This window comes from Carex rostrata, chromosome 19 (genome assembly GCF_964058835.1).
Source record: "Carex rostrata chromosome 19, lpCarRost1.2, whole genome shotgun sequence".
NCBI lineage: Eukaryota > Viridiplantae > Streptophyta > Magnoliopsida > Poales > Cyperaceae > Carex > Carex rostrata.
The window spans coordinates 3,101,641-3,128,801 of record NC_135936.1 but is presented as its reverse complement, the minus strand read 5'-3'; the positions used below and the strand labels follow the sequence as shown (position 1 = coordinate 3,128,801).

General features: G+C 34.2%; 1 protein-coding gene and 2 pseudogenes across 2 annotated transcripts; all 3 read left to right on the top strand.

Annotated features, from left to right (window-relative positions):
• Positions 1–4,455: 4,455 nt before the first annotated feature.
• Positions 4,456–5,781, top strand: LOC144571701 (putative F-box protein At4g22030). The gene has a single exon (XM_078321063.1). It carries the CDS (start codon positions 4,555–4,557, stop codon positions 5,680–5,682), a length of 1,128 nt encoding a protein of 375 aa, XP_078177189.1. The 5' UTR covers positions 4,456–4,554; the 3' UTR covers positions 5,683–5,781.
• Positions 5,782–11,568: 5,787 nt separating this feature from the next.
• On the top strand, positions 11,569–13,040 carry LOC144571860 (putative F-box protein At4g22030 pseudogene; annotated as a pseudogene). The gene has a single exon (XR_013517601.1). The product of XR_013517601.1 is annotated as a putative F-box protein At4g22030 pseudogene (transcript).
• An 11,978-nt stretch (positions 13,041–25,018) lies between these two features.
• LOC144571859 (putative F-box protein At4g22030 pseudogene) lies at positions 25,019–26,425 on the top strand (annotated as a pseudogene).
• Positions 26,426–27,161: the final 736 nt, after the last annotated feature.

Here is a 27,161-nt window from a genome sequence, read left to right as displayed (position 1 = left end):
ATGCTGGCACATCAGGGACAAAATGCAACGAATGCTGTCTCACACACATTTGTTCGACTCAGCAATCCTTCAATAGTTTTAAAGCATATAAATAAAGAGAACGGTGGAATATGGGCAAAGGATCAGGCTTTGGATGCATTATTGGAGATTGGGCGTGTTACATGACAGATTTACAACCTTTTTCACATTCACCACACAACTCCATGACACTCTGCACACGGTGGTGACTGGGAGGAATAGTTGAAATCTTAATATATGAAGTGTTAGTATCAGCTATGGAAAAAGTGAACAAAAACATAGAAGAGATGGTGAAATTGCAGATAGGGCTAACAAATGAAAAGAATCGACCTGTATGAAAATGGACATCAACCGGCATTTTTTATGTTAAATCCGCATACCAGGCATTTAAACACAAACCCACGAACGATATAGCACTTGGTGGGGGATTGTTAGATTACGGTACAACTACATTTATAGGTATCGAATGCTTACTGGGTAAGAGGACTCAGTAGCAGCGCAATCAAAATGATCCTCGCTAGTAATTACACAATAAAAGAGAAATCATTTACACTAATTATATGGTTCATACTTTGGAGAGAGAGATGTACCATAATTTTCAGAAATGAAGAAAACATGGTACATACTAAAGAAGGTACAGAACCAATGAAATTACACATGGAGGATACCGAGACATTAGTTACAAATTGATGATACGAGGGAGTAGTCTACTGAGCACGGAGTCTTGTTACTTTTAAATTATGTTTTCTTGTATCTTTTTTTTTCTTGTTTATTTGTGAACTCAGGTTTAATTCTATTGAGCTTAATAGTTTTTATATTTTAATTTTAGTTCTCAGTTATGAGAACTTATGATCAATATATAAAATAGGGTCTGGATGTCTCTTTTCTCTCAAAAAAAAAAACTAAACTAATGACTAATCCAGCCTTGGAATAACTTGCTAGTAATTTTTTTATATTCTCAGTTTTGCATGATGGAGATGCAATGAGTTGCAATGTCATCATCATTGCAAAGATCTCTCCATTTTATCACAACTCCACTTGTGGCTTCCTCAAATTGCACTTGATGTGCTCTTGAATCTTTTAGTAAAGTCTAGGACAATTTCTAAATATCTCAAATATCATTCTTAATTGTGCACATTGCTCACGTGTGTTCAAAATTGAAAAATCACTCCAATGGTAAGAAAAAAAAGGCGTTAAAAACCCTCCTAATAACCTACTAATGAACCTCGGACAACTTATGCCACTGGAGCCCATGAACCACTGATCAGAGAATCTACAAACTTGATCACAACAACAGCTAAATCATCAATTACAGGACCTAACACAGCTTGACCCTTGTTAACCCTCAAAACCAATTTGCCCAATTCTACATAGTTTGACTCATCTTTCATCTTTAGCACATTTCTCAGGCACTTCATTGCCTCTTCTAACTCCACTTATTTTCTTCACATTTATCTTGATTTACATGAATTTGTTTATGTTTATTTTACTTTTTCAGCCACAAACATGTGTAGGGCGGACCATCTGGAGCCAAGGTGACCAATTTTGCCCCTCATTGTAATTTGAGTTAAACTTAGGGTTAAAATTATAATAAATTTCTTAAATCAGATTGATAACTAGAATTAGATGTCAGAGTATTATTTTTTTTGTCTAGTACCTAATTAGCTATTTAAATATGATTCGATATATTTTACTCCCCCTCCAATGAAAATCTTGAATCTACCCCTAAAACATGCACCCTGCACCATATCCTTTAGTTAATCATGTACAATTCCAGCAAATTTGGTGGTAACAATCTTTCCCCAAAGACGACCGCACTGATTGACCGTATGGAATGCCATTGTTCCGAAATTTTTATTCATAAGAAATAAAATAAATAAATATTAAAAATAAGAAAGATTAATGGAGAATTCTAAAAATAAGAAGACAGTGTTACGATTTGAAGTCCCTGCGGGACTCCAAATAATCACGCATCTCATGCCAAAAAAAGAAAAAAATGGGACTCCAAATTAGAACAAAATCCGAAAAAAAATTCAAAAGTGGAACTCCAAATAAGACAAACAACTGAAAAAAAAAATAAAAACAATAAAATTCTAAAGTGGGACTCCAAATCATATCCTGATCTATACCCATCTCAACAAATCCTACCAAAACTTCAAGTATTAAATGCATTATGCTAAAAATATGCAATTTAAATCAACATAGTCCCTAAACCCTAACATAGGCCTTTATTTAAACCATTTCTAAATAAAAATAGTGTTTTGAGGAGCAGCCAGAGTAATTTCAAAATAAAAGGAGCATTTTGAGGACAACCATGTTGTTGTTTTGAGGAGCAACCAGAGTAAAGAAATAAGGAGCGTTTTGGAGGAAGATAGAGATAGCAACGGGACTTACAAAAAATAATTCGGGTCTTTGGTAGGATTTGGAGTTCCACTTTAGAAAAAAAATATTTATCTTTTGCAATTGCTTGTCTTATTTGGAGTCTCAGTTTTGGAATATTTTTTTTCCCAGATTTGTTCTTATTTATAGTCCCACTTATATTTTATTATTATTTCTAATTGAGATGCGTGATTATTTGAAGTTCCAGGGACTCCAAATCGTAACGCTGCCTTCTTATTTTTAAAATTCTCCAGTAACCTTTCTTATTTTTAATATTTTATTTATTTTATGAATAAAAATTTCGGGTAATTGTTTGACCGTACTTTTATGAAATGATAAAAACTCAAAACGACTGTGATGCTTGGTTGGTTGTGGATCCGTACGTATCCTCCCTAATTTTTTTCATAAACCATAATTAATAAAACGAATTTTACGGAACCAATATGATTGGTTTTTTTTTTCAAAAACCATAAGGACGTGGGGTTCCCACAGTCTCAAAATTGTCTTTTCTCCAGACCGTGGGGTACCCACGGTCTAAATTTTTTTATTTTTTGTATTAAAATATTAGAAATGTTGAATATATTTATTTGAAAATAGATGAAATACAATATAATTTGATTTATTAGAAATATTGCAATAAATAACCCGGATCAATATTTTTCAGGTCGAGTTTTTCGCGGCTGTAAGAAAAATTAATATATTTCTTTATGTGTTATTGGAAAAAAAATAAAAATGCTTAGATTCTGAGTTATTGATCCCGGCTCAAAAGTCACTTCTAGGTAATCCAGAAAATATTGTGATCCTTCTAGGACATTTAATTTATAGAAAATTATATCTATTTTGAGAATTCTTTTTGAATAACAATCATTAAATAACTTCAAAGTTTTTATTTTTTTCAAAAATAGATACAACTTTTCATAAATTAAATGTACTAAAAGGATCACAATATTTTTTGGATTACCTAGAAGTGACTTTTGAACCGGGATCAATAACTCAGAATCTAAGCATTTTTATTTTTTTCTAATAACACATAAAGAAATATATTAATTTTTCCTACAGCCGCGAAAAACCCAACCTGAAAAATATTGATCCGGGTTATTTATTGCAGTATTTCTAATAAATCAAATTATATTGTATTTCATCTATTTTCAAAGAAATATATTCAACATTTCTAATATTTTAATACAAATAAAAAAAAATTGAGACCGTGGGAACCCCACAGTCCTTATAATTTTTGAAAAAAAAAAATCAATCATATTGATTCCGTAAAATTCGTTTTATTAATTATGGTTTATGAAAAAAAATCTATCCTCCCGGGTAACTGACTCAACACAATTGAAACGGACGATCCAGATTTAATCTCAGTCGGTCCTTGCTCGGGATGACATAGGGATGTATTATTTGTGCCAAGTTAAATAGAACAATTTCGGACCGTCTGATTCAATTGTACTCAGTCCGTTAACCTGAGGGATGTGAATTCGTTGGTTGTTTATGTGTTCATGTGTTTAGTACGAAGGCTTACCATCTTCAAAAAAATGGCCTCATGTGCAGTTTTAAATTTAAGAAAAAAGTCAAAGTTATTTAATTTATAATATTTAATAAAAAAAATCGAATTTCGAACTTATAAATCTATCCACTGAAAATATTATAAGAGGAATCTCAGTTCGTCCTTGATACATATGCATGCTTGTTTCCTCGAGAAAAAGTCTTTTATTGTTTAGACTCTTTCAACATTGAACATTCAATGCAACTTATTCAAATCATACGCTTATATTTTATTCATACATTGATCACAGTCAAAATATACCGAGTCAAATCAAGATCCCAACCAAAAGATTCCAACTAATTAACAGTCTAACATCACGACTTTGCATATAAATACACGTTCCAACTCACCGTCCTCTCCAACCCATCACCACCAAGAAAATTAAGAGAAGAAAGAGAGATTAAAATCACCATTAAACTAAGCACCATCAAATTAACAAAGAAGGTCAAGAAATTATGAGCAATATGGCAAGTTTGAGAACCCAAGGCCTGTGTTTACCCTCCACATCTTACTCGAGTCAGCGCCGTTCTATTTCTTGCCGTGCGAACCTCCGTATCAGTACCTCTGATCTCAGTCCAAGGAGAACGGCTGCAATTCAAAATCGAGAGCCCATGATCAAACTAGAGGATCTAACCCTAAACCAACAACAATACACTGTCATCACCGAAATCACCAAAAGAAGGTCACCTCGTAGCCCGAAAGAGAGTGCATTGTCACTTGAGAAGCTCCGGGCCATAGCCGAGGCCGTAGCTGACAGAGCAGAGATGCATGATATAATTGGTACACAGAGAAATAATTGGAACCATCTGTTTCTCCACTCTATCAACTCTTTGTCTCTCTCCGCCTCTCTCATGACCGGTGTATCTGCGGCCCTACCATCACCCCTACTCGCGTTCAAGCTCTCATCTGTGCTTCTTTTTTCAGCCGCAGCCGGCATGATGGTCATAGTTAACAAGATACAACCATCTCAGTTGGCTGAAGAACAACGTAACGCGACTAGGCTGTGGAAACAACTCGGGCGCGAGATCGGCCAAATGCTAAGTACAAAATCTCGTTTCTCAAAACGAGATGTAAATTCGGCGATGGATAAGGTGCTTGCGCTTGACAAGGCTTACCCACTGCCTTTGCTCCCCGGCATGCTGGAGAAGTTCCCTGAGAAGGTGGAGCCCACATGTTGGTGGCCTCGAAAGGAAAATGAACGGAAACAAAACATGCAAAATCAAATCGATGGAAATGGATGGAACAAGGAATTGGAGGAGGCAATGACAGGTCTACTAAATGTGCTAAGGACTAAAGATGAAGCTAATTACCTCGAGATTGGCAATGTGGTTTTAAGAATCAACAAGTGTTTAGCCATGGCAGGACCCGTAATTGCTGCCACAGCTGCAATCACAACCGGGCTAGTGGGTTCTCCAATCGGTGGATCGTGGGCCCCGGTGGTCTCAGTCGTCGGGGGAGCTTTAGTACCGGTTGTGAACACATTGGGACATGGTGCACAGTTGGGGATGATCTTTGAGTTGCTTAGGAACTGTGCCGGGTTTTACCGGCAGTTGCAAGAGGAGATCGAGCACAACTTGAGTGAGCCGGATGTTAACTCGCGGGAAAATGGAGAGGTCTTTGCAACGAAGGTAGCATTGCAACTCGGCAGAAACATGTCTGATCTCAAGGAATTTGCAGCATTAGCTAGTCCCTCGTGCAAAGCCCAGGATTTTAAGGAGTTTGCCGGGAAACTGTTTTAATTTTTTTTTTTTTTTGCTTTTCTTGACTATATGTATATCCATTGTAAAGGAAAAATGACAATTATTTTAATATAATGAATTGATCTTAGTATGAGAAGTTAGTGTCAGGTAGCTAAACTTATGACATGCAACCTGTATGTTTTGGTGCAGTGTCACTTATTTTTGATAACCAATCCTGAGTCTCCAATTAAGAAAATTAAACCGTTAAAGTTGAAAAAAAATATATCTTATTCAATTTGATTGAAATATTACATTAAAAAAAATCTTTGTTCAAATAGCAACAAAATGGTTCCGGAAAAACTTGCTCGTATTAACAAACGTGGATCAGTAGCCAACACACACACACACATATAGATCGGCTACGGTGAGTTTCGAAGTAAAGCGATTATTTTATTTCATGCTCATATTTTACAATTTTAAAGTTCAAAATGTCGATCCGAACCGCTCAACATGATCTCCATATTGAAATGTGTTTGGAGACCAAATTTTATATTTTTTGGAATTCTTTTAATATTTATTAAGCCACTTTGAAAATCGCCGATCCAATGATCCAGAAATTTTTACTGTTTACTGTTCATCCGGATTTTTAGATTTTCAAAGTGGCTTAATAAATAGTAAAAAAATTCAAAAAAAATGTAAAATTTAGTTTCCAAGCACATTTCAATATGGAAGATCGCATCTAACGGTTTGGATCGATGTTTTGAACTTTGAAAATGAAGATATTGCGTGAAGTAGAAACGCGTTTTATTTCGCAACTCACCATAGCCATACGGTCCAAATTTGAAATTTCAAAATTTAAAACGTCGATCCGAACCGTTCATCTTGTTCTCCATATTAATATGTGCTTGGAGACCAAATTTTACATTTTTCTAAATTTGTTTACTATTTATTAAGCCACTTTGAAAATTGTTGATCCAACGGTGGCTGCTGATTTTACTGTTTTGTTAAGCCAATGTTGGATCAACAATTTTCAAAGTGGCTTAATAAATAGTAAACAAATTTAGAAAAATGTAAAATTTGGTCTCCAAGCACATATTAATATGGAGAACAAGATGAACGGTTTGGATCGATGTTTTAGATTTTGAAATTTCAAATTTGGACCGTATGCATATTGGGCCATATGCATACGAATGCACATTAGTCACTCTCTCTCTCTATATATACCTCTATTCTTACATTAAGCACGTAAATGTTCTGATCTGTCAACGACTCTGATTAATAAATGAAATTTCAGATTGAATATTAACTCTTCAATCAAATAATCTGTCTTATTTTCATTCTATGCATCTTTTAAATATTTTTCTATGTGTAAAGTCTAAATTTATTTAGAAATGTAATCGCCATATGCAAATTGTGTCAATTTTCTAATTGGTTCTCATTTCTTTTCATTTCTTAAATATTAATTAAGTATTTTTTAAATTAATTGATTATGTTTCATTTCTTGTCAATTTTATATATCATTTAAGAACTACTATTTGTCATTTAATATGTTATTTTGTATGAAAATATATCAAAAAAAAAAATTTAATGTATGTCATTTTATAAAATATGTTATTTAAAGAATGTTATTATGTGTAGATGTTATTTAATATATCATTTAGTCAAAAATAATTTTCTAAAAATAGGACATTTTATATAAAAAAAAATTTGTTCTCTTATAATATATCCATTACAACGCATAGCACGATGCTAGTGTATATATATAAGAGTAATAAATCCACATCTCAATTCTGATCTTGTTATGTTTTGACTCAAATTACTACTTGATCGAATTGGACTATACATTTTTAATTGTTGCTTATGTTAAGACTATCATATTATATACGAGAGAAATTAGCAAGTCTAATTATATAATCAATTTTAATTGTAGAACTGAGTTCTAACTCTTCTATTATGTATCACAAATGCATAATATGCAGACACGCTCGCACAAGAATAGAAAAAAAAAAATGTACCGAGCGTTGTCATGGGAAATATAACAGTATTTTAATCAAATGAGGCTTTAGAAGAAATATATAGAAAATTTATATATCAACCCAAATTAACAAATGCATGTCAAATAATTTAAATTAAATCAATTTCAAAGCAAGTTATGAAATAACTACATGAAAGCACAAATATATATACGGGGTTCGTACTCTTATTTTTCAGTTTAGTTTTACTGAATTCATTTGGTGAGGAGAAAGAAAGTAAGTGTATATATAAAAGATTGGCAAAGACGAAATCATATTTTAAAATTATGAGAATCAATTATATAAAAATTTTATGTTGAAAATAAAATTTAGTTTTATAATATTCAAAGTATTTTACTCTAAATTATATATAAAATAAAAAATAAAAAATAAAAAAAATGGAGTTAAATTCACTCCATTCATTAACTCTGCCCCTGAAGATAGGCCGTTCCAATTGATTGGACTATAATACTTTGAGAGTGAGTCTATGGTACTATGCATATCACGGGTTGTTACCGTGCTACGGCTCTATATTCGAGTTTTCAAATCCTAACGCTCGATCCGAACCGTTCATCTTGTTATCCATATTAATATGTGTTTGGAGACCAAATTTTACATTTTTTGAAATTTGTTTACTATTTTTTTAGATATTTAGAAAATCACTTGATCTGAAAATTCTGGACCATCCAAAAACAGTGATTTTCAATAAATCTAAAAAAATAGTAAAAAAATTTCAAAAAATGTAAAATTTGGCCTCCAAATACATATTAATATGGAGAACAAGATGAACGGTTCGGATCGACCGTTAGGATTTGAAAACTCGAATATAGAGCCGTAACACGGTGCCAAATCATAATATGCATAGTACCATAGACTCACTCATACTTTGACCTGGTTTTCAAGTCAAGTTTCCTGGGTACTAGTTTGTTTGAATAGACTTGTTAAATTTAATTCTTAGCAATGGCTTGGTCGATTGGTGGGAACTCGTCAAATGTCAATAATGTCAATAATGTCAATAATTATTATTTTCTTATTTCTAATTGAGTTGAATCCCCTACGGCAAGTTCGAAATCTTTAACCCTGTAACAAGTCATCGTGATGGAGATCTCTATATACATCTTTGTTTTTGTCTGTGACTCGTTTCTGTTCTCACTTAGAATCCACGACACAGCAGCATGCCTTGCGTTTTCTTGTACTTCTTTTACGAGCCAAAGTTGTCTTAATTGAATATGCATTTATAGAGTAAAACTAATATACACTTAAGTGTACCGTACTTTTAAGTTTAGGCCGTTCGATTTCTTTGAAAGTCGTGCAGATTCTTTAAAAGTCGTGATAGCACGACTTTTAAAGAAATCGAACGGCCTAAACTTAAGAGTACGGTACACTTAAGTGTATATTAGTTTTACCCTGCATTTATATATATTTTTTTAAAAAGTTATTTGTACTCTCATATAGTTAATTCTCGTGGAGCATATATATTTTGTAAAGAATGGAAGTCAAACAATTTAACCATTTAATATTTATAAAGAATTTTTTTATCTGAATTTCGAATTAATTATCCTGTAATTTTTCGACGGAAAATGGTTCACACGTATGTATTTTGCATGTCTATTACAATAATCTAAATATCTAATAATAAACCAACATGACTTAATTAAGATAGGAAAACTTGCCTAAAATTATAAAGTATCTCACTGCCACACTAGTGATATACTGTGGAAGAGAAATCTATGATTCGGACGTTGTTATTGGGCCCCATTCAGTGCCAACTACAAAGGACAAATATGTATTTTTTTTGGTATTACAAGTTCAAGTGACAAGTATGATATATAGCTCCAAGTGCATCATGCAAATTCACACACAAGCTCGTGATCCATAAACGGAAGTAACTAGCTAGTCTGTTGCGGTTCAATCGTTTTACTTCAATGTCTGGTTAACTATTCTTATTTTTAACTTGTGAACTTCGACATGTTACAAATGCTAATATTACTTCATATATTGTTATAATATAGTACTGTCCAGTTGTTTGATTGCTTCGATGTCAAGTATTGGTTCTATTAAAATTCAACACCTGTGCATATCTTACTTGCCATGACAGAATGCAGACTTATTTGTATTGCAATTTGCAAATAAAGCCTATGGAAAGAGATAAATTCCAGAAAACGGTCCACGAGGAGCCGACAACCATAGAAGCAGAGGCCTGGCTCAAAATGTGTAAATTTGTAAATATTGTGTTTCAGTATTTGATTGCTGGTTCAAACTTCAAAGTGTTGGTGTATGTACATGTTACTTTACAGTTTTAAAACTTGGCTAGGTCTTTTTGACATCTTTTGTAAACCCCGAGCTTTTTTTTTTTTTTTTGTCGAGTTTATACTGCTCACTTTGTATTTTACTTCACTTAATTATTAGCTATATTGTGCCATTGGCAATCTCTGCCAACTTTCACAAAGAGACTAAGATTGCACAAATTATTTGTATATTTATCATCAAAATTAAACTTCACAGTTTTCTCAACAACAAAACAAAATAGAACAACTTTACAGAGACAAGTTCTTCATAGGAGCTAATTTAAAGTGCTATAACTATTTACACCTGCGGACAAAGAAAGAATAAACGCAAGGTCATCCGGTATATGCAATTGACTAATTAAGATCCAACACAAAAAAGAGTTAGGCTGGGGTGCTATGGATAGCATAGAGGCCTCTATGCTACGGCTCAATATTCGAGTTTTCAAAATCCAAACGGTCGATCCGAACCGTTCATCTTATTCTCCATATTAAAATATGCTTGGAGACCAAATTTTACATTTTTCTGAATTTCTTTACTATTTATTAAGTATTTTACAAAATTGTTGATCCAACGGTGGCTGCACAAAACAGTAAAACCGTTGGATTAGCGATTTTCAAAGTGGCTTAATAAATAGTAAAAAAATTCAGAAAATTATAAAATTTGGTCTCCAAGCAGATATTAATATGGAGAATAAGATGAACAGTTCGGATCGACCATTTAGATTTTGAAAACTCGAATATTGAGCCGTAGCACGGGAGGCCACTATGCTATCCATAGCACCCCAGCCTAACTCCACAAAAAATGATCAGTTACTTTCAATTAATTATTGATCCCACAAACTAATAGTATATAATCAGTTGAACTGTTGAAGCAACAATAAGTTCCTTCTAATTTAACAAAAAAAAAAAACTTGACAGCGCCTCTAAAGAAATTTAGAGCCGTACTACTACTAACTCCGTACCTTGCTAAAAATGCCTATGGTATCATCTTGCTGCACTACCACAGATGTAAATCAAACACAGCATTACCGCCTTATAACATGTATTCTGAAACGGTGAAACATGCACCTTGCACCTCATCCTTAAGTTAATTAATAATGTACAATTCCAGTAAATTTGGTGGTACCAATCTTACCCCAAAAACGACCATTGACCGTATGGAATGCCATTGTTTGACCGTACTTTTGGGAAATGATAAAAACACAAACTACTGTGATGGTTGGTTGTTCATGTCTTTAGTAAGAATTGGATTACCATCTTCAAAAAAAATGGGCTCCTATGCAGTTTTAAATTAAAAAATAAAAAGTAAGTCAAAGTTATTTAAACTTTTAATATTTAATATTTAATAAAAAATCGAGTTTCGAACTTATAAATCTATCCACTGAAAATATTATACGAGGAATCTCAGTTCGCCCTTGATACATGCCTTGTTTCCTCGAGAAAAAGTCTTTTATTGTTTAGACTCTTTCAACATTGAACATTCAATGCAACTTATTCAAATCATACGCTTATATTTTATTCATACATTGATCACAGTCAACATATAACGAGTCAAATCAAGATCCCAACCAAAAGATTCCAACTAATTAACAGTCTAACATCACGACTTTGCATATAAATACCCATTCCCACTCTCCATCCTCTCCAACCCATCACCACCAAGAAAATTAAGAGAAGAAAGAGAGATCAAAATCACCATTAAACTAAGCTCCAACTAATTCACAAGGAAAGGTCAAGAAATTATGAGCAATATGGCAAGTTTGAGAACCCAAGGCCTCTGTTTACCCTCCACATCTTACTCGAGTCAGCGCCGTTCTATTTCTTGCCGTGCGAACCTCCGTATCAGTACCTCTGATCTCAGTCCAAGGAGAACGGCTGCAATTCAAAATCGAGAGCCCATGATCAAGCTAGAGGATCTAACCCTAAACCAACAACAATACACTGTCATCACCGAAATCACCAAAAGAAGGTCACCTCGTAGCCCGAAAGAGAGCGCATTGTCACTTGAGAAGCTCCGGGCCATAGCCGAGGCCGTAGCTGACAGAGCAGAGATGCATGATATAATTGGTAGACAGAGAAATAACTGGAACCATTTGTTTCTCCACTCTATCAACTCTTTGTCTCTCTCCGCCTCTCTCATGACCGGTGTATCTGCAGCCCTACCATCACACCTACTCGCGTTCAAGCTCTCATCTGTGCTTCTTTTTTCAGCCGCAGCCGGCATGATGGTCATAGTTAACAAGATACAACCATCTCAGTTGGCTGAAGAACAACGTAACGCGACTAGGCTGTGGAAACAACTCGGGCGCGAGATCGGCCAAATGCTAAGTACAAAATCTCGTTTCTCAAAACGAGATGTAAATTCGGCGATGGATAAGGTGCTTGCGCTTGACAAGGCTTACCCACTGCCTTTGCTCCCCGGCATGCTGGAGAAGTTCCCTGAGAAGGTGGAACCCACATGTTGGTGGCCTCGAAAGGAAAATGAACGGAAACAAAATTTGCAAAATCAAATCGATGGAAATGGATGGAGCAAGGAGTTGGAGGAGGCAATGACAGGTCTACTAAATGTGCTAAGGACTAAAGATGAAGCTAATTACCTCGAGATTGGCAATTTGGTTTTAAGAATCAACAAGTGTTTAGCCATGGCAGGACCCGTAATTGCTGCCACAGCTGCAATCACAACCGGGCTAGTGGGTTCTCCAATCGGTGGATCGTGGGCCCCGGTGGTCTCAGTCATCGGGGGAGCTTTAGTACCGGTTGTGAACACATTGGGACATGGTGCACAGTTGGGGATGATCTTTGAGTTGCTTAGGAACTGTGCCGGGTTTTACTTGCGGTTGCAAGAGGAGATCGAGCACAACTTGAGTGAGCCGGATGTTAACTCGAGGGAAAATGGAGAAATCTTTGCAACGAAGGTAGCATTGCAACTCGGGAGAAACATGTCTGATCTCAAGGAATTTGCAGCATTTGCTTGTCCCTCCTGCAAAGCCCAGGATTTTAAGGAGTTTGCCGGGAAACTGTTTTAACCTAATTTGTTTTATTTACTTTTCTTGACCATTAGTAGATCCATTGTAAAGGAAAAATGACAATTAATTGTAACAACTTGAATTGACCCTCAGTTGATCTTAGATTCTTAGTATGAGAAGTTATGTGTCTTGAAACCAATCATTTTGCATTTAAATCTGTATAATTTGGTGTTGTGCACTGATTTTTTATAGTCAAAATCTAAGCCTCCAATTAAGAAAATTTAACCATTACAGTTGTAAAAACCCCTTTTCAATTTTGTTGAAAATATTCAATATAAAAAAGCTTTGTTGAAATAGCAACAAAATGATGGTTCCGAAAATCTTGCTAGTATTAATTAACACGGGTCATTTACTTTTTGAGCAAGAACATACATCGCAAATCTACAATTCAACAATTCCGAGATAATGGTCTTGGTATAACAATTGAATCAATTCAAATACTTTGAATAGTCCATGATTACAGCATAAAAAAATTTAACGAATAGAATTCATAATTTTGAAAAGAGTGAACGACTTAATTTTTTGAGAAAGAATAAAAGTCATTTTTTTTTAATAGAACATGACGATTTTTTATTTTTTTGAATTTTGAATCTACAATTCATTATAAAAAGTAGTGATTTTATATTGTTTTAATTACTATCTCAAAAATTAGTTCTCGGAAACAACTTAATTGAAAAAAAAAATTATATGATATTTGAGAAAAATTGTAGAGTCATTCGTACTGGCCTCATTTATACATTCTTGAAAATTTCCAAATGAAACACAATTAGCATATAACCACCACACATATTATGCAACTGTATCTTCTCATTAAGAATCAACTAGCTGTCATTTTCCCTAGTGAAATTTAACAAAGGATGAACAGATTATCAGTTTATATCTACGAAAGACTAAGAGATATAGCTAAATTAAAGATCATATAAACAAACTAATTAAAGTAACTAATGGTTAATCAGTGGTTTAGAATAAGTAATTGCTAGCAAACTTCTTATAGCATCTTCAACTTTAAACCATGGAGATGCGAACACCGCAAAATCATTCAATCTGACACATTTCTTCCGAGTTGCAGTCGGAAGCAGAATTAGAAAATTTAAATAGAAGTGACTAGAACATAAATTTAAAAAAATATATATAATGTAACAGGTGGGATTTGAATTCATGTTTTTCAGAACTATAATGAGCTACAAATAATCATTTTTATATTTTATAAGGGGATGAAGTATATAAAAACTTGAGTAAAAAAATTCAATTATAATATATAATTAAAAAAATTAAAATTAATAGCGTGGTTAAGCATCTTTTGGAATACACTAAGATCTGCTCTGATGGTGGTGCGAAGGCATCTTCATTTTCTTGCAAATCAACACGCGGCTCCCTCAAATTGCACTCAATCTCCTCTTGAATTTTTTGGTAAGGCCTGCGACAATTCCTTATAATATCTTAAATATCATTCCCAATTGCGCTCCGAGCTCGACTGTGTTCAAAACCGCCACTAATTATTAATGCACCTTCAACCATCAATGCCAATGGAGCCCATGAATCGACAATTGAAGAAACCATAAACCCGGTCGCAATAGTTGCTAAATCGACAATAAGACATAGACCAAGGTATGTGGATGATATCCTAAAAACCATGTATCCAATTTATATCGTGTTCGATAATTAGGTGGATATGAGTAGTTTATTTTTTATTAGTTTATCGGATACGTGTATGGATAGGATAAAAAAAAATTCCTTAAACTTATTAAGGGACTAAGGATATTGGATAAGAGTTATTTTCTATGTATTTTCCTTTAACCAAATTAATAAACAGGGGCAAATCTAAAGCCATTCAAAAGGTGGCTAAGCTGCTGTTAATTAACGGATATAACTTACAAAATACTCCGTTAATCTTCGTGCGGAAGCGAATCTTGCGAGTGTAGCAGTATCACTGGTTCTGCAAGAAATCACAAACCGAAGCCGGTCGGAAGCCTTGCGTTTTCCACGACCTAAAACCTTCTTATATTAACAGAGTGTTTTTCTCTCTTTCTTAACAGTCTCTATTTTCGGATTTTTTTTTTTTATTAGAGAGCCAGAGAGAAAATGATATGTATGGTTTATATAAAACCAGTGCACCTATTCATAAAGGGTCTGCACCTCTTCATAAAGGGTTGGCATCTATTCATAACGGGTCGGATATTGGATTTGGGTTTCCCATAACGGGCGTATTATTTAATAAATCCAACAGCCGCCTCTATGATTTTAAAATTTTAGTTATGTTTATTAAGATTTAATTAAAATTTATATTTTGAGAACATTTTATATAGAGCTGGCCCCCTCATAAATATCACATATTTGCTTGTAGTCTAGTTGTTAGAGCTTATTTTGTACTGATGGGGAGAACTTGGATTCAATTCCCACCAATCACAATTTGTACATTTTAAGTTTTAACTCTCTTTATCAAGATTTTTTTGTTCTACCCCTGTTTAATAAATATGGAATTCTATATAACGATTCGGGTGAGTGCATGAGTCTGCATCCAATCTGTGAAGCCACCCCATCCCAGAACTGTACATAAATTAGTAATTTTCTTAAGGGGAAAATCTGGCAAGTGAAATTAGGGGGAATAGCTCTTAACTAATAGACGATATTTTTATGGTGTGCTTTGTATAGCCAACCTTTCTTAGTTGCGGCCATGCATGATTAATATGTCGATATTTTTTTTAAAGTGGACCCTCAAATTGTTTGTAGTTTTGCAATTATTATTCGTAAGGACTATCATTCCTCGAATTACTTTTATAATGAGACCAAATTATAATATTTGTTACTAATATTGTTATTATTCTAAATTGTATGCTAAGGTAAAATATTGTATTCGAGTGAAAACTAAATTTATTTCACCGTACACTTTCTTTTATTATCATTTTTTTATGAACTAAAATGTATTACTTGTATAATGTCGTTTTGCAAATATTAAATTTTTTTTGAAGAATTTTCATTGCACACTCTATCAAATTTAGTGCGGTTCTTTCAATATAATGATGAACTGGTAAATAATTTATGATTGCTAGATTTGTGATGCAGTTATGAAAGTATATATAACAACACCTAATACTACTATTTTCGAGTACAATCGAGTTTTACAGGGAATAATAGTAGAAAATTTTCATTACTACTTAGAGATTACTGAACTCGCCGCCTTATCTAATGTTAATTCAGAAATTACTTAGACGAAGGAAAAAAATGTGGAGAAATAAAATTTAGATTAAATTGGGGATTAAAATAAAAAGTGGGAGCTCAACCACTTACTTTTTTCAAGTTACTATTAGAAAGTTACCGTTAGAGATTTTGTATATAAATACGAGTGAGTCTATGGTACTATGCATATCACGGGTTGTTACCGTGCTACGGCTCTATATTCGAGTTTTCAATTCTAACGGTCGATCCGAACCGTTCATCTTGTTCTCCATATTAATATGTGTTTGGAGACCAAATTTTACATTTTTTGAAATTTTTTTACTATTTTTTTAGATATTTAGAAAATCACTTGATCTGAAAATTCTGGACCATCCAAAAACAGTGATTTCCAATAAATCTAAAAAAACAGTAAAAAAATTTCAAAAAATGTAAAATTTGGTCTCCAAACACATATTAATATGGAGAACAATATGAATGGTTCGGATCGACCGTTAGGATTTGAAAACTCAAATATAGAGCCGTAGCACGGTGCCAAATCGTAATATGCATAGTACGATAGACTCACTCTATAAATACACATTATAACCTACCTGTAAAAAAAATTAATATACGGCAAATGCTATTTTATCATAAATCACCACAAGAACAGCTGGGTTTTCACGAGGTTAGTTTTTTGACAATCGCGAGGCTAATTCCTCTCAAAAAACTATTCGCGAGAATAGCTCCTTGCAAAAAGTATCATCTTAAAAACAGCCGTCGCTAATGGTACGTATCCTCGCTAATAGTTTTAGCGAGGTTAAGGGGAAAAGTATCTGCAAGGTTTGCTTCTCGGAAAAAATATGCTTGCCACGTGGCGATGTTTGCAATCTGGAATTGTGTTATACTTTTACCATTGATTAGTCCACGGCAATAATCTGTATTGACATGCATTGTGCTGTACTGATACCATTAAATAGTCCACAGTAATAGTCTGATTATTATCGTGGTTAGTTGTACTGATACCATTGAATAGTCCATAGTAATAGTCTAATTATTCTCGTTGTTATTCAGTCCACAGTAATAGTCTGATTATTATCGTGGTTACTCAGTTGGACTACTATTAAGACATATTTAAATAGTTCAACATGTGTGATTCAACAGCAAATTAAAAGGCAATAGTTCAACAGCAAATTAAAGGCAATAGTTCAACAACAAAAGTAGTATCCAATTGTAGCCCCATCAGTACCAATCTATGTTACTCCGATACCTTAAACTAGGCCCCGTATCCGTATCGGGTGCATATCGGATACGAATATGGGTACGATACGGGCCTGATACGTACTGGATACGCCAGCTGGCGTATCGGATGATGTAGCGTATCTCTAACTATTTGATACAGCACCGATACGAAACTGAAACGGGTTGATACAGCTTTGATACGGACTAATACCGCCCAAACTCCATCCTGCACCACACATAGACACGGTCTTGTGCACCGCGCAAGGTAAAATTTTTTTTTAGCAGCAAACAAGAATCGAACCCAAGATCTACAGAATAAGTGACATGTGACATTCCCGCTGCACCATCTTACTTTTGTTGTATTAACCTACTAAATTTGATATTTATATTATACTTGAGTTTATTTTTTATATTTAATTATATATACAAGTGTTATATCATCAAAATAATTAAAATAAAATATATTTAGTGGTCGTATCGTATCCATGATTTTTGAAAATTCACGTATCGCCGTATCCGTATCGTATCGTATCCGATACGATACCCGTATCCGTATCCATGCAACATAGGTACCAATTGTTTTGGTTGTTACCATAATAGCAACTTTTATTATTAAAGAACTCATTGTTGGCATTATCGGCATTCTAGGCCGGATCAACATGATCGGTCGGATGAGACATGCTTGCATCCTCCTAAAATATGTAGAAATAAATAAGCGTGGTTTAGAGACGTTGTCATCTATCTAAATATTTGTTACTAATGAACAACTGAGTCATAACATTTAGCATGTACATTGTCATTAATAAACACATTGTAATTAGCGAAAACATAGTACATACCGATAAAGAATTTCGTGGAATGCCCGTTGTCTTACAGAATTGATTGATCTCGGTTGCTACTCTATTCATTATCTCTTTATTCATGCTAGCCAACTCCTTTTCGATGTCCATGTTAGAAGCCAAAGTAGCAGCTCTAACAATTTCATCAACATCTTCGTTGCTATACATTTTTTCCATATCTCTAGTATTGCTAGAACTATCTGGCCCAACATATATGGTTGATCTACTACGAAGTGTTAACTTTCTTTACTTCATAGATGTGTTGCCTAATCTATAAGGTTTATGATGAGAGATTGGTCCGCTGACTTGTTGAAATAGAAGGTCATCGGGTACACTAACATATTCCGAATTATTTCGTAGCCCGAGATAGTTTTTATGTATTTAAAGTTGAAAAATGATAATTACGACATAAGAGTTATCAAACCCTATGCAATCTTTACTTGCTTTGATAGTTTCAAATGAATCTTAAATTTAAAAGAAATACCAAAACATTGGAGGATTTCTCATCATGAAACTCTATGTTATCAATGTCATTACATGTAATTGGCCGAGTTGTTTGCGCTGGATCATCGCTTGATTCATCATGGACTTATAAGGTGGATTCCAATTCCTTAGATTTTTTTTCATCATGGACTTGTGTTTCGGACCAAAATTTAGAGATAACACCTCTTACAAGGCATATAACATCAATGGTATAAGATTTCACACACATGAATATGCCTTGCGCAAAGCAACTCATAGCAGCGGGGTATGCATCGTTGCAAAGGATAGAGAGTACTACGGAGTTATAAAAGATATAGTTGAGCTAATTTACGAAGGATTCGATAAGATTGTGCTCTTTAAATGTTATTGGTTTGATCCAATAAGTGGAGTAAGGGTTGACAAGAAACATGACCTTGTTGAGGTCAAATACATAGGTCCTAAGTGAGTGGATGGTGGCGATAAAGATAGGATGCAAACCAAACTGGGATCATCAAATGGTTAGAACTGACTCAGACCTCGACATTTTTCAGGAACAGTGGCTGGGTTGTGATTATGAAGTTACGGGTGGAGAGGAGTTAGATATACATACTATTTTGGTAGATCAAGGCATTATAGAAGCAGTGGACCAGGGAGAACTCGCAAAATTAACCTCACGTGTCCAATCCACAGTAAGAGATGATGAGACCGGGTATGAAACCGAAGTAGAAAATGAACTTAATAATGATAAAGGAACTGATCAATTAGAGGAAGCTGATGAACCATACAGATGGTATGTGTATTCATCATTTAATTTCAACATCATTTAATTACATATGATAATTCGATTTGACTTTATTAATTTCAAGTGCAATAATTCTCACTAAATAACATTTCCTTTTATCGATACAAATGTGTAGTTGAGATTGGTACATTTAGCACTTATTAGGATCTATATATGTACCAGTTGACTAAAAATCATAATATTGATCATAAAAGTATTGGTCTACTGGCTTGGATCTTAGTAGTTAGTAAGGGATCTCAAGTGTCGATACTAGAAGCAAGCCGTCTTATTCTATTACCAGAAAAAATTGGTAGAAGCAGAAATATTTTACATCAAATTAAGAGTTTCAGGTTGAATGAGCAAGCGTAAAGGTAAATGATTCATTATTTGCTGGGAGTTCTTGTGTCTAGAAAGTCCTAACAGTAGACTATATGTTGGACACTAAAAAAAAATCATAAAGACTTATTTTCTTGCATTATATACTTCGTGGCATACTACGTGAAACCAAAATTAAATGCTAACATATCATTTTTGTTATAATCTAATCCTATAGGTGATGACAATAAAGTTTACAAACATCTGGACTTCGAGCGCAAATGAATATTGTCATACTAGTATTGTATTTTTATTTCGGTAAACATATAGCTTAATTATGGACTTAATTCGTTTCCAGTTTTTTTTATTTCTAGCTACTCCTTTAATTCCATATTTTACTTAAATCTATATTTGTGCTTGTTAAAATGCATTAAACATAATGTGATTGTATTTGGTACAAATTGTGACACTAATTGCTATGCAATTGTAGAACTCAATTAATATTTATGCTTGAATTAATTAAGCCTGAAATTATTCATTATAAATTATTTCATTTATATTTAACTATTTATCAATCATTAAAATTTTAGTCTGTAATATATTATTTTTCAAGAAACTGTGGTAATTAATTTGTTAGATTTCAGTTTAATTAGCAATATTTTTAATTGGGTAAAGTGGAAAATAAGATCTGCAGCTAGCTATCTTATTCCCGTGCACATATGCACAAACATGAAGGACATAACAGTGCCAACATAGATCGCTGGTCCCACATAGTATTCGCGAGGCTATTTTAACCTTATCGCGAGGATATTTCAAAACCTATTACGAGGTTACTCTTATCGTGAGGCTATTTGAAGACTCTCGCGAATTCATTATTGTTATCCTCGCGAAAACCAGGCTGTTCAGTATGGTTCATCAGCTTCCTCTAATTGATCGGTTCTTTTATCATTATTAAGTTCATTTTCTACTTCGGTTTCATATCCGATTTCTTCCACAAGTGGTTCTTTATTCCTACTTTATTTTTCAATAAAATTCAAAAAAAAAAATGATATTTGCATAAATCTTTAATTTGCATGCATATACATTATGGAAAATTTTCCAAATGATAGTAACAAATTAACATTTAACACCACAAATATTATGCAACTTTATGTTCTCAATAAAAGTCAAGTAGCTTGCATTTCTCTAATGATATTAAATAATGGATGTATAGATCATTATCAATTTCTATCTACAAAAGACTAAGATATACTAGAAAGATTATATAAATACACTAAACTAATGAGAAGATAAACTTTGAAAATTGATCAGTGGTGTGCAAATTAACCCAAGAAATTGGAAAGACTGGGTGTTTTTGGATCTAAGAACACTCAACAGGCCATCTTGAAATTGTTTTGGAAATGAGACAGCACACAAACCAACCTGATAAGACATATGCTGGCACATCAGGGACAAAATGCAACGAATGCTGCCTCACACACATTTGTTCGATTCAGCAATCCTTCAATAGTTTTAAAGCATATAAATAAAGAGAACGGTGGAAAATGGGCAAAGGATCAGGCTTTGGATGCATTATTGGAGATTGGGCGTGTTACATGACAGATTTACAACCCTTTTCACATTCACCACACAACGCCATGACACTCTGCACACGATGGTGACTGGGAGGAATAGTTGAAATCTTAATATATGAATTGTTAGTATCAGCTATGGAAAAAGTGAACAAAAACATAGAAGAGATGGTGAAATTGCAGATAGGGCTAACAAATGAAAAGAACCGATATGTATGAAAATGGACATCAACCGGCATTTTTTATGTTAAATTCGAATACCAGGCATTTAAACACAAACCCACGAACGATATAGCACTTGGTGAGAGATTGTTAGATTACGGTACAACTACATTTATATGTATCGAATGCTTACCGGGTAAGAGGACTCGGTACCAACACAATCACAATGATCCTCGCTAGTAATTACACAATAAAAGAGAAATTATTTACACTAATTATATGGTTCATACTTTGGAGAGAGAGATGTACCATAATTTTCAGAAATGAAGAAAACATGGTACATACTGAAGAAGGTACATGACCAATGGAATTACACATGGAGGATACCGAGACATTAGTTACAAATTGATGATACGAGGGAGTAGTCTACTGAGCACGGAGTCTTGTTACTTTTAAATTATGTTTTCTTGTATCTTTTTTTTCTTGTTTATTTGTGAACTCAGGTTTAATTCTATTGAGCTTAATAGTTTTTATATTTTAATTTTAGTTCTCAGTTATGAGAACTTATGATCAATATATAGAATAGGGTCTGGATCTCTCTTTTCTCTCAAAAAAAACCTAAACTAATGACTAATCCAGCTTTGGAATAACTTGCTAGTAATTTTTTTATATTCTCAGTTTTGCATGATGGAGATGCAATGAGTTGCAATGACATCATCATTGCAAAGATCTCTCCATTTTATCACAACTCCACTTGTGGCTTCCTCAAATTGCACTTGATGTGCTCTTGAATCTTTTAGTAAAGTCTAGGACAATTTCTAAATATCTCAAATATCATTCTTAATTGTGCACCTTGCTCGCGTGTGTTCAAAATTGAAAAATCACTCCAATGGTAAGAAAAAAAAAAGGCGTTAAAAACCCTCCTAATAACCCACTAATGAACCTCGGACAACTTATGCCACTGGAGCCCATGAACCACTGATCAGAGAATCTACAAACTTGGTCACAACAACAGCTAAATCATCAATTACAGGACCTAACACAGCTTGACCCTTGTTAACCCTCAAAACCAATTTGCCCAATTCTACATAGTTTGACTCATCTTTCATCTTTAGCACATTTCTCAGGCACTTCATTGCCTCTTCTAACTCCACTTATTTCCTTCACATTTATCTTAATTTACATGAATTTGTTTATGTTTATTTTACTTTTTCAGCCACAAACATGTGTAGGGCGGACCAACTGGAGCCAAGGGGACCAATTTTGCCCCTCATTGTAATTTAAGTTAAACTTAGGGTTAAAATTATAATAAATTTCTTAAATCAGATTGATAACTAGAATTAGATGTCAGAGTATTATTTTTTTGTCTAGTACCTAATTAGCTATTTAAATATGATTCGATATATTTTACTCCCCCTCCAATGAAAATCCTGAATTTACCCCTAAAACATGCACCCTGCACCATATCCTTTAGTTAATCATGTACAATTTCAGCAAATTTGGTGGTAACAATCTTTCCCCAAAGACGACCGCACTGATTGACCGTATGGAATGCCATTGTTCCGAAATTTTTATTCATAAGAAATAAAATAAATAAATATTAAAAATAAGAAAGATTAATGGAGAATTCTAAAAATAAGAAGACAGTGTTACGATTTGAAGTCCCAGCGGGACTCCAAATAATCATGCATCTTATGCCAAAAAAAGAAAAAAGAAGAAAAAATGGGACTCCAAATTAGAACAAAATCCGAAAAAAAAAATAATCCAAAAGTGGAACTCCAAATAAGACAAACAACTGAAAAAAAATAAAAACAATAAAATTATAAAGTGGGACTCCAAATCATATCCTGATCTATACCCATCTCAACAAATCCTACCAAAACTTCAAGTATTAAATGCATTATGCTAAAAATATGCAATTTAAATCAACATAGTCCCTAAACCCTAACATAGGCCTTTATTTAAACCATTTCTAAATAAAAAGAAGTGTTTTGAGGAGCAGCCAGAGTAATTTCAAAATAAAAGGAGCATTTTGAGGACAGCCATGTTGTTGTTTTGAGGAGCAGCCAGAGTAAAGAAATAAGGAGCGTTTTGGAGGAAGATAAAGATAGCAACGGGACTTACAAAAAAATAATTCGGGTCGTTGGTAGGATTTGGAGTTTCACTTTAGAAAAAAAAAATTATCTTTTGCAATTGCTTGTCTTATTTGGAGTCTCAGTTTTGGAATATTTTTTTTCCCATATTTGTTCTTATTTACAGTCCCACTTATATTTTATTATTTTTTTTAATTGAGATGCGTGATTATTTGAAGTTCCAGAGACTCCAAATCGTAACGCTGCCTTCTTATTTTTAAAATTCTCCAGTAACCTTTCTTATTTTTAATATTTTATTTATTTTATGAATAAAAATTTCAGGTAATTGTTTGACCGTACTTTTAGGAAATGATAAAAACTCAAAACGACTGTGATGCTTGGTTGGTTGTGGATCCGTACGTATCCTCCCTAATTTTTTTCATAAACCATAATTAATAAAAACGAATTTTATGGAACCAATATGATTGGTTTTTTTTTTTCAAAAACCATAAGGGTTCCCACGGTCTCAATTTTTTTATTTTTTTTATTAAAATATTAGAAATGTTGAATATATTTCTTTGAAAATAGATGAAATACAATATAATTTGATTTATTATAAATATTGCAATAAATAACCCGGATCAATATTTTTCAGGTCGGGTTTTTCGCGGCTGTAAGAAAAATTAATATATTTCTTTATGTGTTATTGGAAAAAAAATAAAAATACTTAGATTTTGAGTTATTGATCCCGGTTCAAAAGTCACTTCTAGGTAATCCAGAAAATATTGTGAAACGGACTCAACACAATTGAAACGGACGATCCAGATTTAATCTCAGTCGGTCCTTGCTCGGGATGACATAGGGATGTATTATTTGTGCCAAGTTAAATAGAACAATTTCGGACCGTCTGATTCAATTGTACTCAGTCCGTTAACCTGAGGGATGTGAATTCGTTGGTTGTTTATGTGTTCATGTGTTCATGTGTTTAGTACGAAGGCTTACCATCTTCAAAAAAATGGCCTCATGTGCAGTTTTAAATTTAAGAAAAAAGTCAAAGTTATTTAAACTTTTAATATTTAATAAAAAAAATCGAATTTCGAACTTATAAATCTATCCACTGAAAATATTATAAGAGGAATCTCAGTTCGTCCTTGATACATATGCATGCTTGTTTCCTCGAGAAAAAGTCTTTTATTGTTTAGACTCTTTCAACATTGAACATTCAATGCAACTTATTCAAATCATACGCTTATATTTTATTCATACATTGATCACAGTCAACATATAACGAGTCAAATCAAGATCCCAACCAAAAGATTCCAACTAACAGTCTAACATCACGACTTTGCATATAAATACCCATTCCAACTCTACATTCTCTGCAACCCATCACCACCAAGAAAATTAAGAGAAGAAAGAGAGATCAAAATCACCATTAAACTAAGCTCCAACTAATTAACAAGGAAAGGTCAAGAAATTATAAGCAAGATGGCAAGTTTGAGAACCCAAGGCCTGTGTTTACCCTCCACATCTTACTCGAGTCAGCGCCGTTCTATTTCTTGCCGTGCGAACCTCCGTATCAGTACCTCTGATCTCAGTCCAAGGAGAACGGCTGCAATTCAAAATCGAGAGCCCATGATCAAGCTAGAGGATCTAACCCTAAACCAACAACAATACACTGTCATCACCGAAATCACCAAAAGAAGGTCACCTCGTAGCCCGAAAGAGAGCGCATTGTCACTTGAGAAGCTCCGGGCCATAGCCGAGGCCGTAGCTGACAGAGCAGAGATGCATGATATAATTGGTAGACAGAGAAATAACTGGAACCACTTGTTTCTCCACTCTATCAACTCTTTGTCTCTCTCGGCCTCTCTCATGACCGGTATATCTGCGGCCCTACCATCACACCTACTCGCGTTCAAGCTCTCATCTGTGCTTCTTTTTTCAGCGGCAGCCGGCATGATGGTCATAGTTAACAAGATACAACCATCTCAGTTGGCTGAAGAACAACGTAACGCGACTAGGCTGTGGAAGCAACTCGGGCGCGAGATCGACCAAATGCTAAGTAGAAAATCTCGTTTCACAAAAAGAGATGTAAATTTGGCAATGGATAAGGTGCTTGCCCTTGACAAGGCTTATCCACTGCCTTTGCTCCCCGGCATGCTGGAAAAGTTCCCTGAGAAGGTGGAGCCCACATGTTGGTGGCCTCGAAAGGAAAATGAACGGAAACAAAATTTGCAAAATCAAATCGATGGAAATGGATGGAACAAGGAGTTGGAGGAGGCAATGACAGGTCTACTAAATGTGCTAAGGACTAAAGATGAAGCTAATTACCTCGAGATTGGCAATTTGGTTTTAAGAATCAACAAGTGTTTAGCCATGGCAGGACCCGTAATTGCTGCCACAGCTGCAATCACAACCGGGCTAGTGGGTTCTCCAATCGGTGGATCGTGGGCCCCGGTGGTCTCAGTCGTCGGGGGAGCTTTAGTACCGGTTGTGAACACATTGGGACATGGTGCACAGTTGGGGATGATCTTTGAGTTGCTTAGGAACTGTGCCGGGTTTTACCGGCGGTTGCAAGAGGAGATCGAGCACAACTTGAGTGAGCCGGATGTTAACTCGCGGGAAAATGGAGAGGTCTTTGCAACGAAGGTAGCATTGCAACTCGGCAGAAACATGTCTGATCTCAAGGAATTTGCAGCATTAGCTAGTCCCTCATGTGAAGCACAGGATTTTAAGGAGTTTGCCGGAAAATTGTTTTAAATTTATTTACTTTTTGCTTTTCTTGACCATTAGTATATCCATTGTAAAGGAAAAATGGCAATTATTTTAATATATAATGAATTGACACTCATTTGATCTTAGCATGAGAAGTTAGTGTCAGGTAGCTAAACAGCCTAAACTTATGACAAGTAACCTGTATGTTTTGGTGCAGTGTCACTTATTTTTTATAACGATCCTCAGCCTCCAATTTAGAAAATTAAACCGTTAAAGTTGAAAAAAAAATATCTTTTTCAAATTTATTGAAATATTACATTAAAAAAAAAAAAATCTTTGTTCAAATAGCAACAAAATGGTTCCGAAAAGACTCCGATTTTTTTTAAAATACCCAAAACAAAAAATAAATAATTAAAAATAACCAGATTTTGGACAAAATTTTAAAAATGCCCAAACCGCCTCAAAATTCAGCGGTCCGGAATTTTAATTCCTAACCGCCCCAAAATTCGGCGGTCCGGATTTTTTTTTTTTTTTTTTTTTGCAAATCAAATTGTTTTATATATTCAGATTTTTTGCAATAAAATGTACCTCTGATTTTCTTAGCAAAACAGCTTCAAAAATCATGAAAATGTACCGACATGTAGTCTCGACATCCTAGAACAGCACTGCCAAGTTTCATGTAGAATCTCTGAACAGAACGTGAGATATAAGTTCGTAAAAATAGCCCCAACTGATTAATGTTTCATCCGGGGTCCAACTTTGCACTTCTGGTTTCCTTGGTAAAAAATCTCCAAAAATCATGAAAATTTACCGACATATAATCTCGACATCCTAGAATAGCACTGCCAAGTTTCATGCAGAATTTCTGAACAAAACGTGAGATATAAACTCGCAAAAA

Excerpts from the sequence above, each read along its gene's own strand:
- LOC144571701 (XM_078321063.1), top strand. The coding sequence starts at position 4,555 with ATGATCAAACTAGAGGATCTAACCCTAAACCAACAACAATACACTGTC.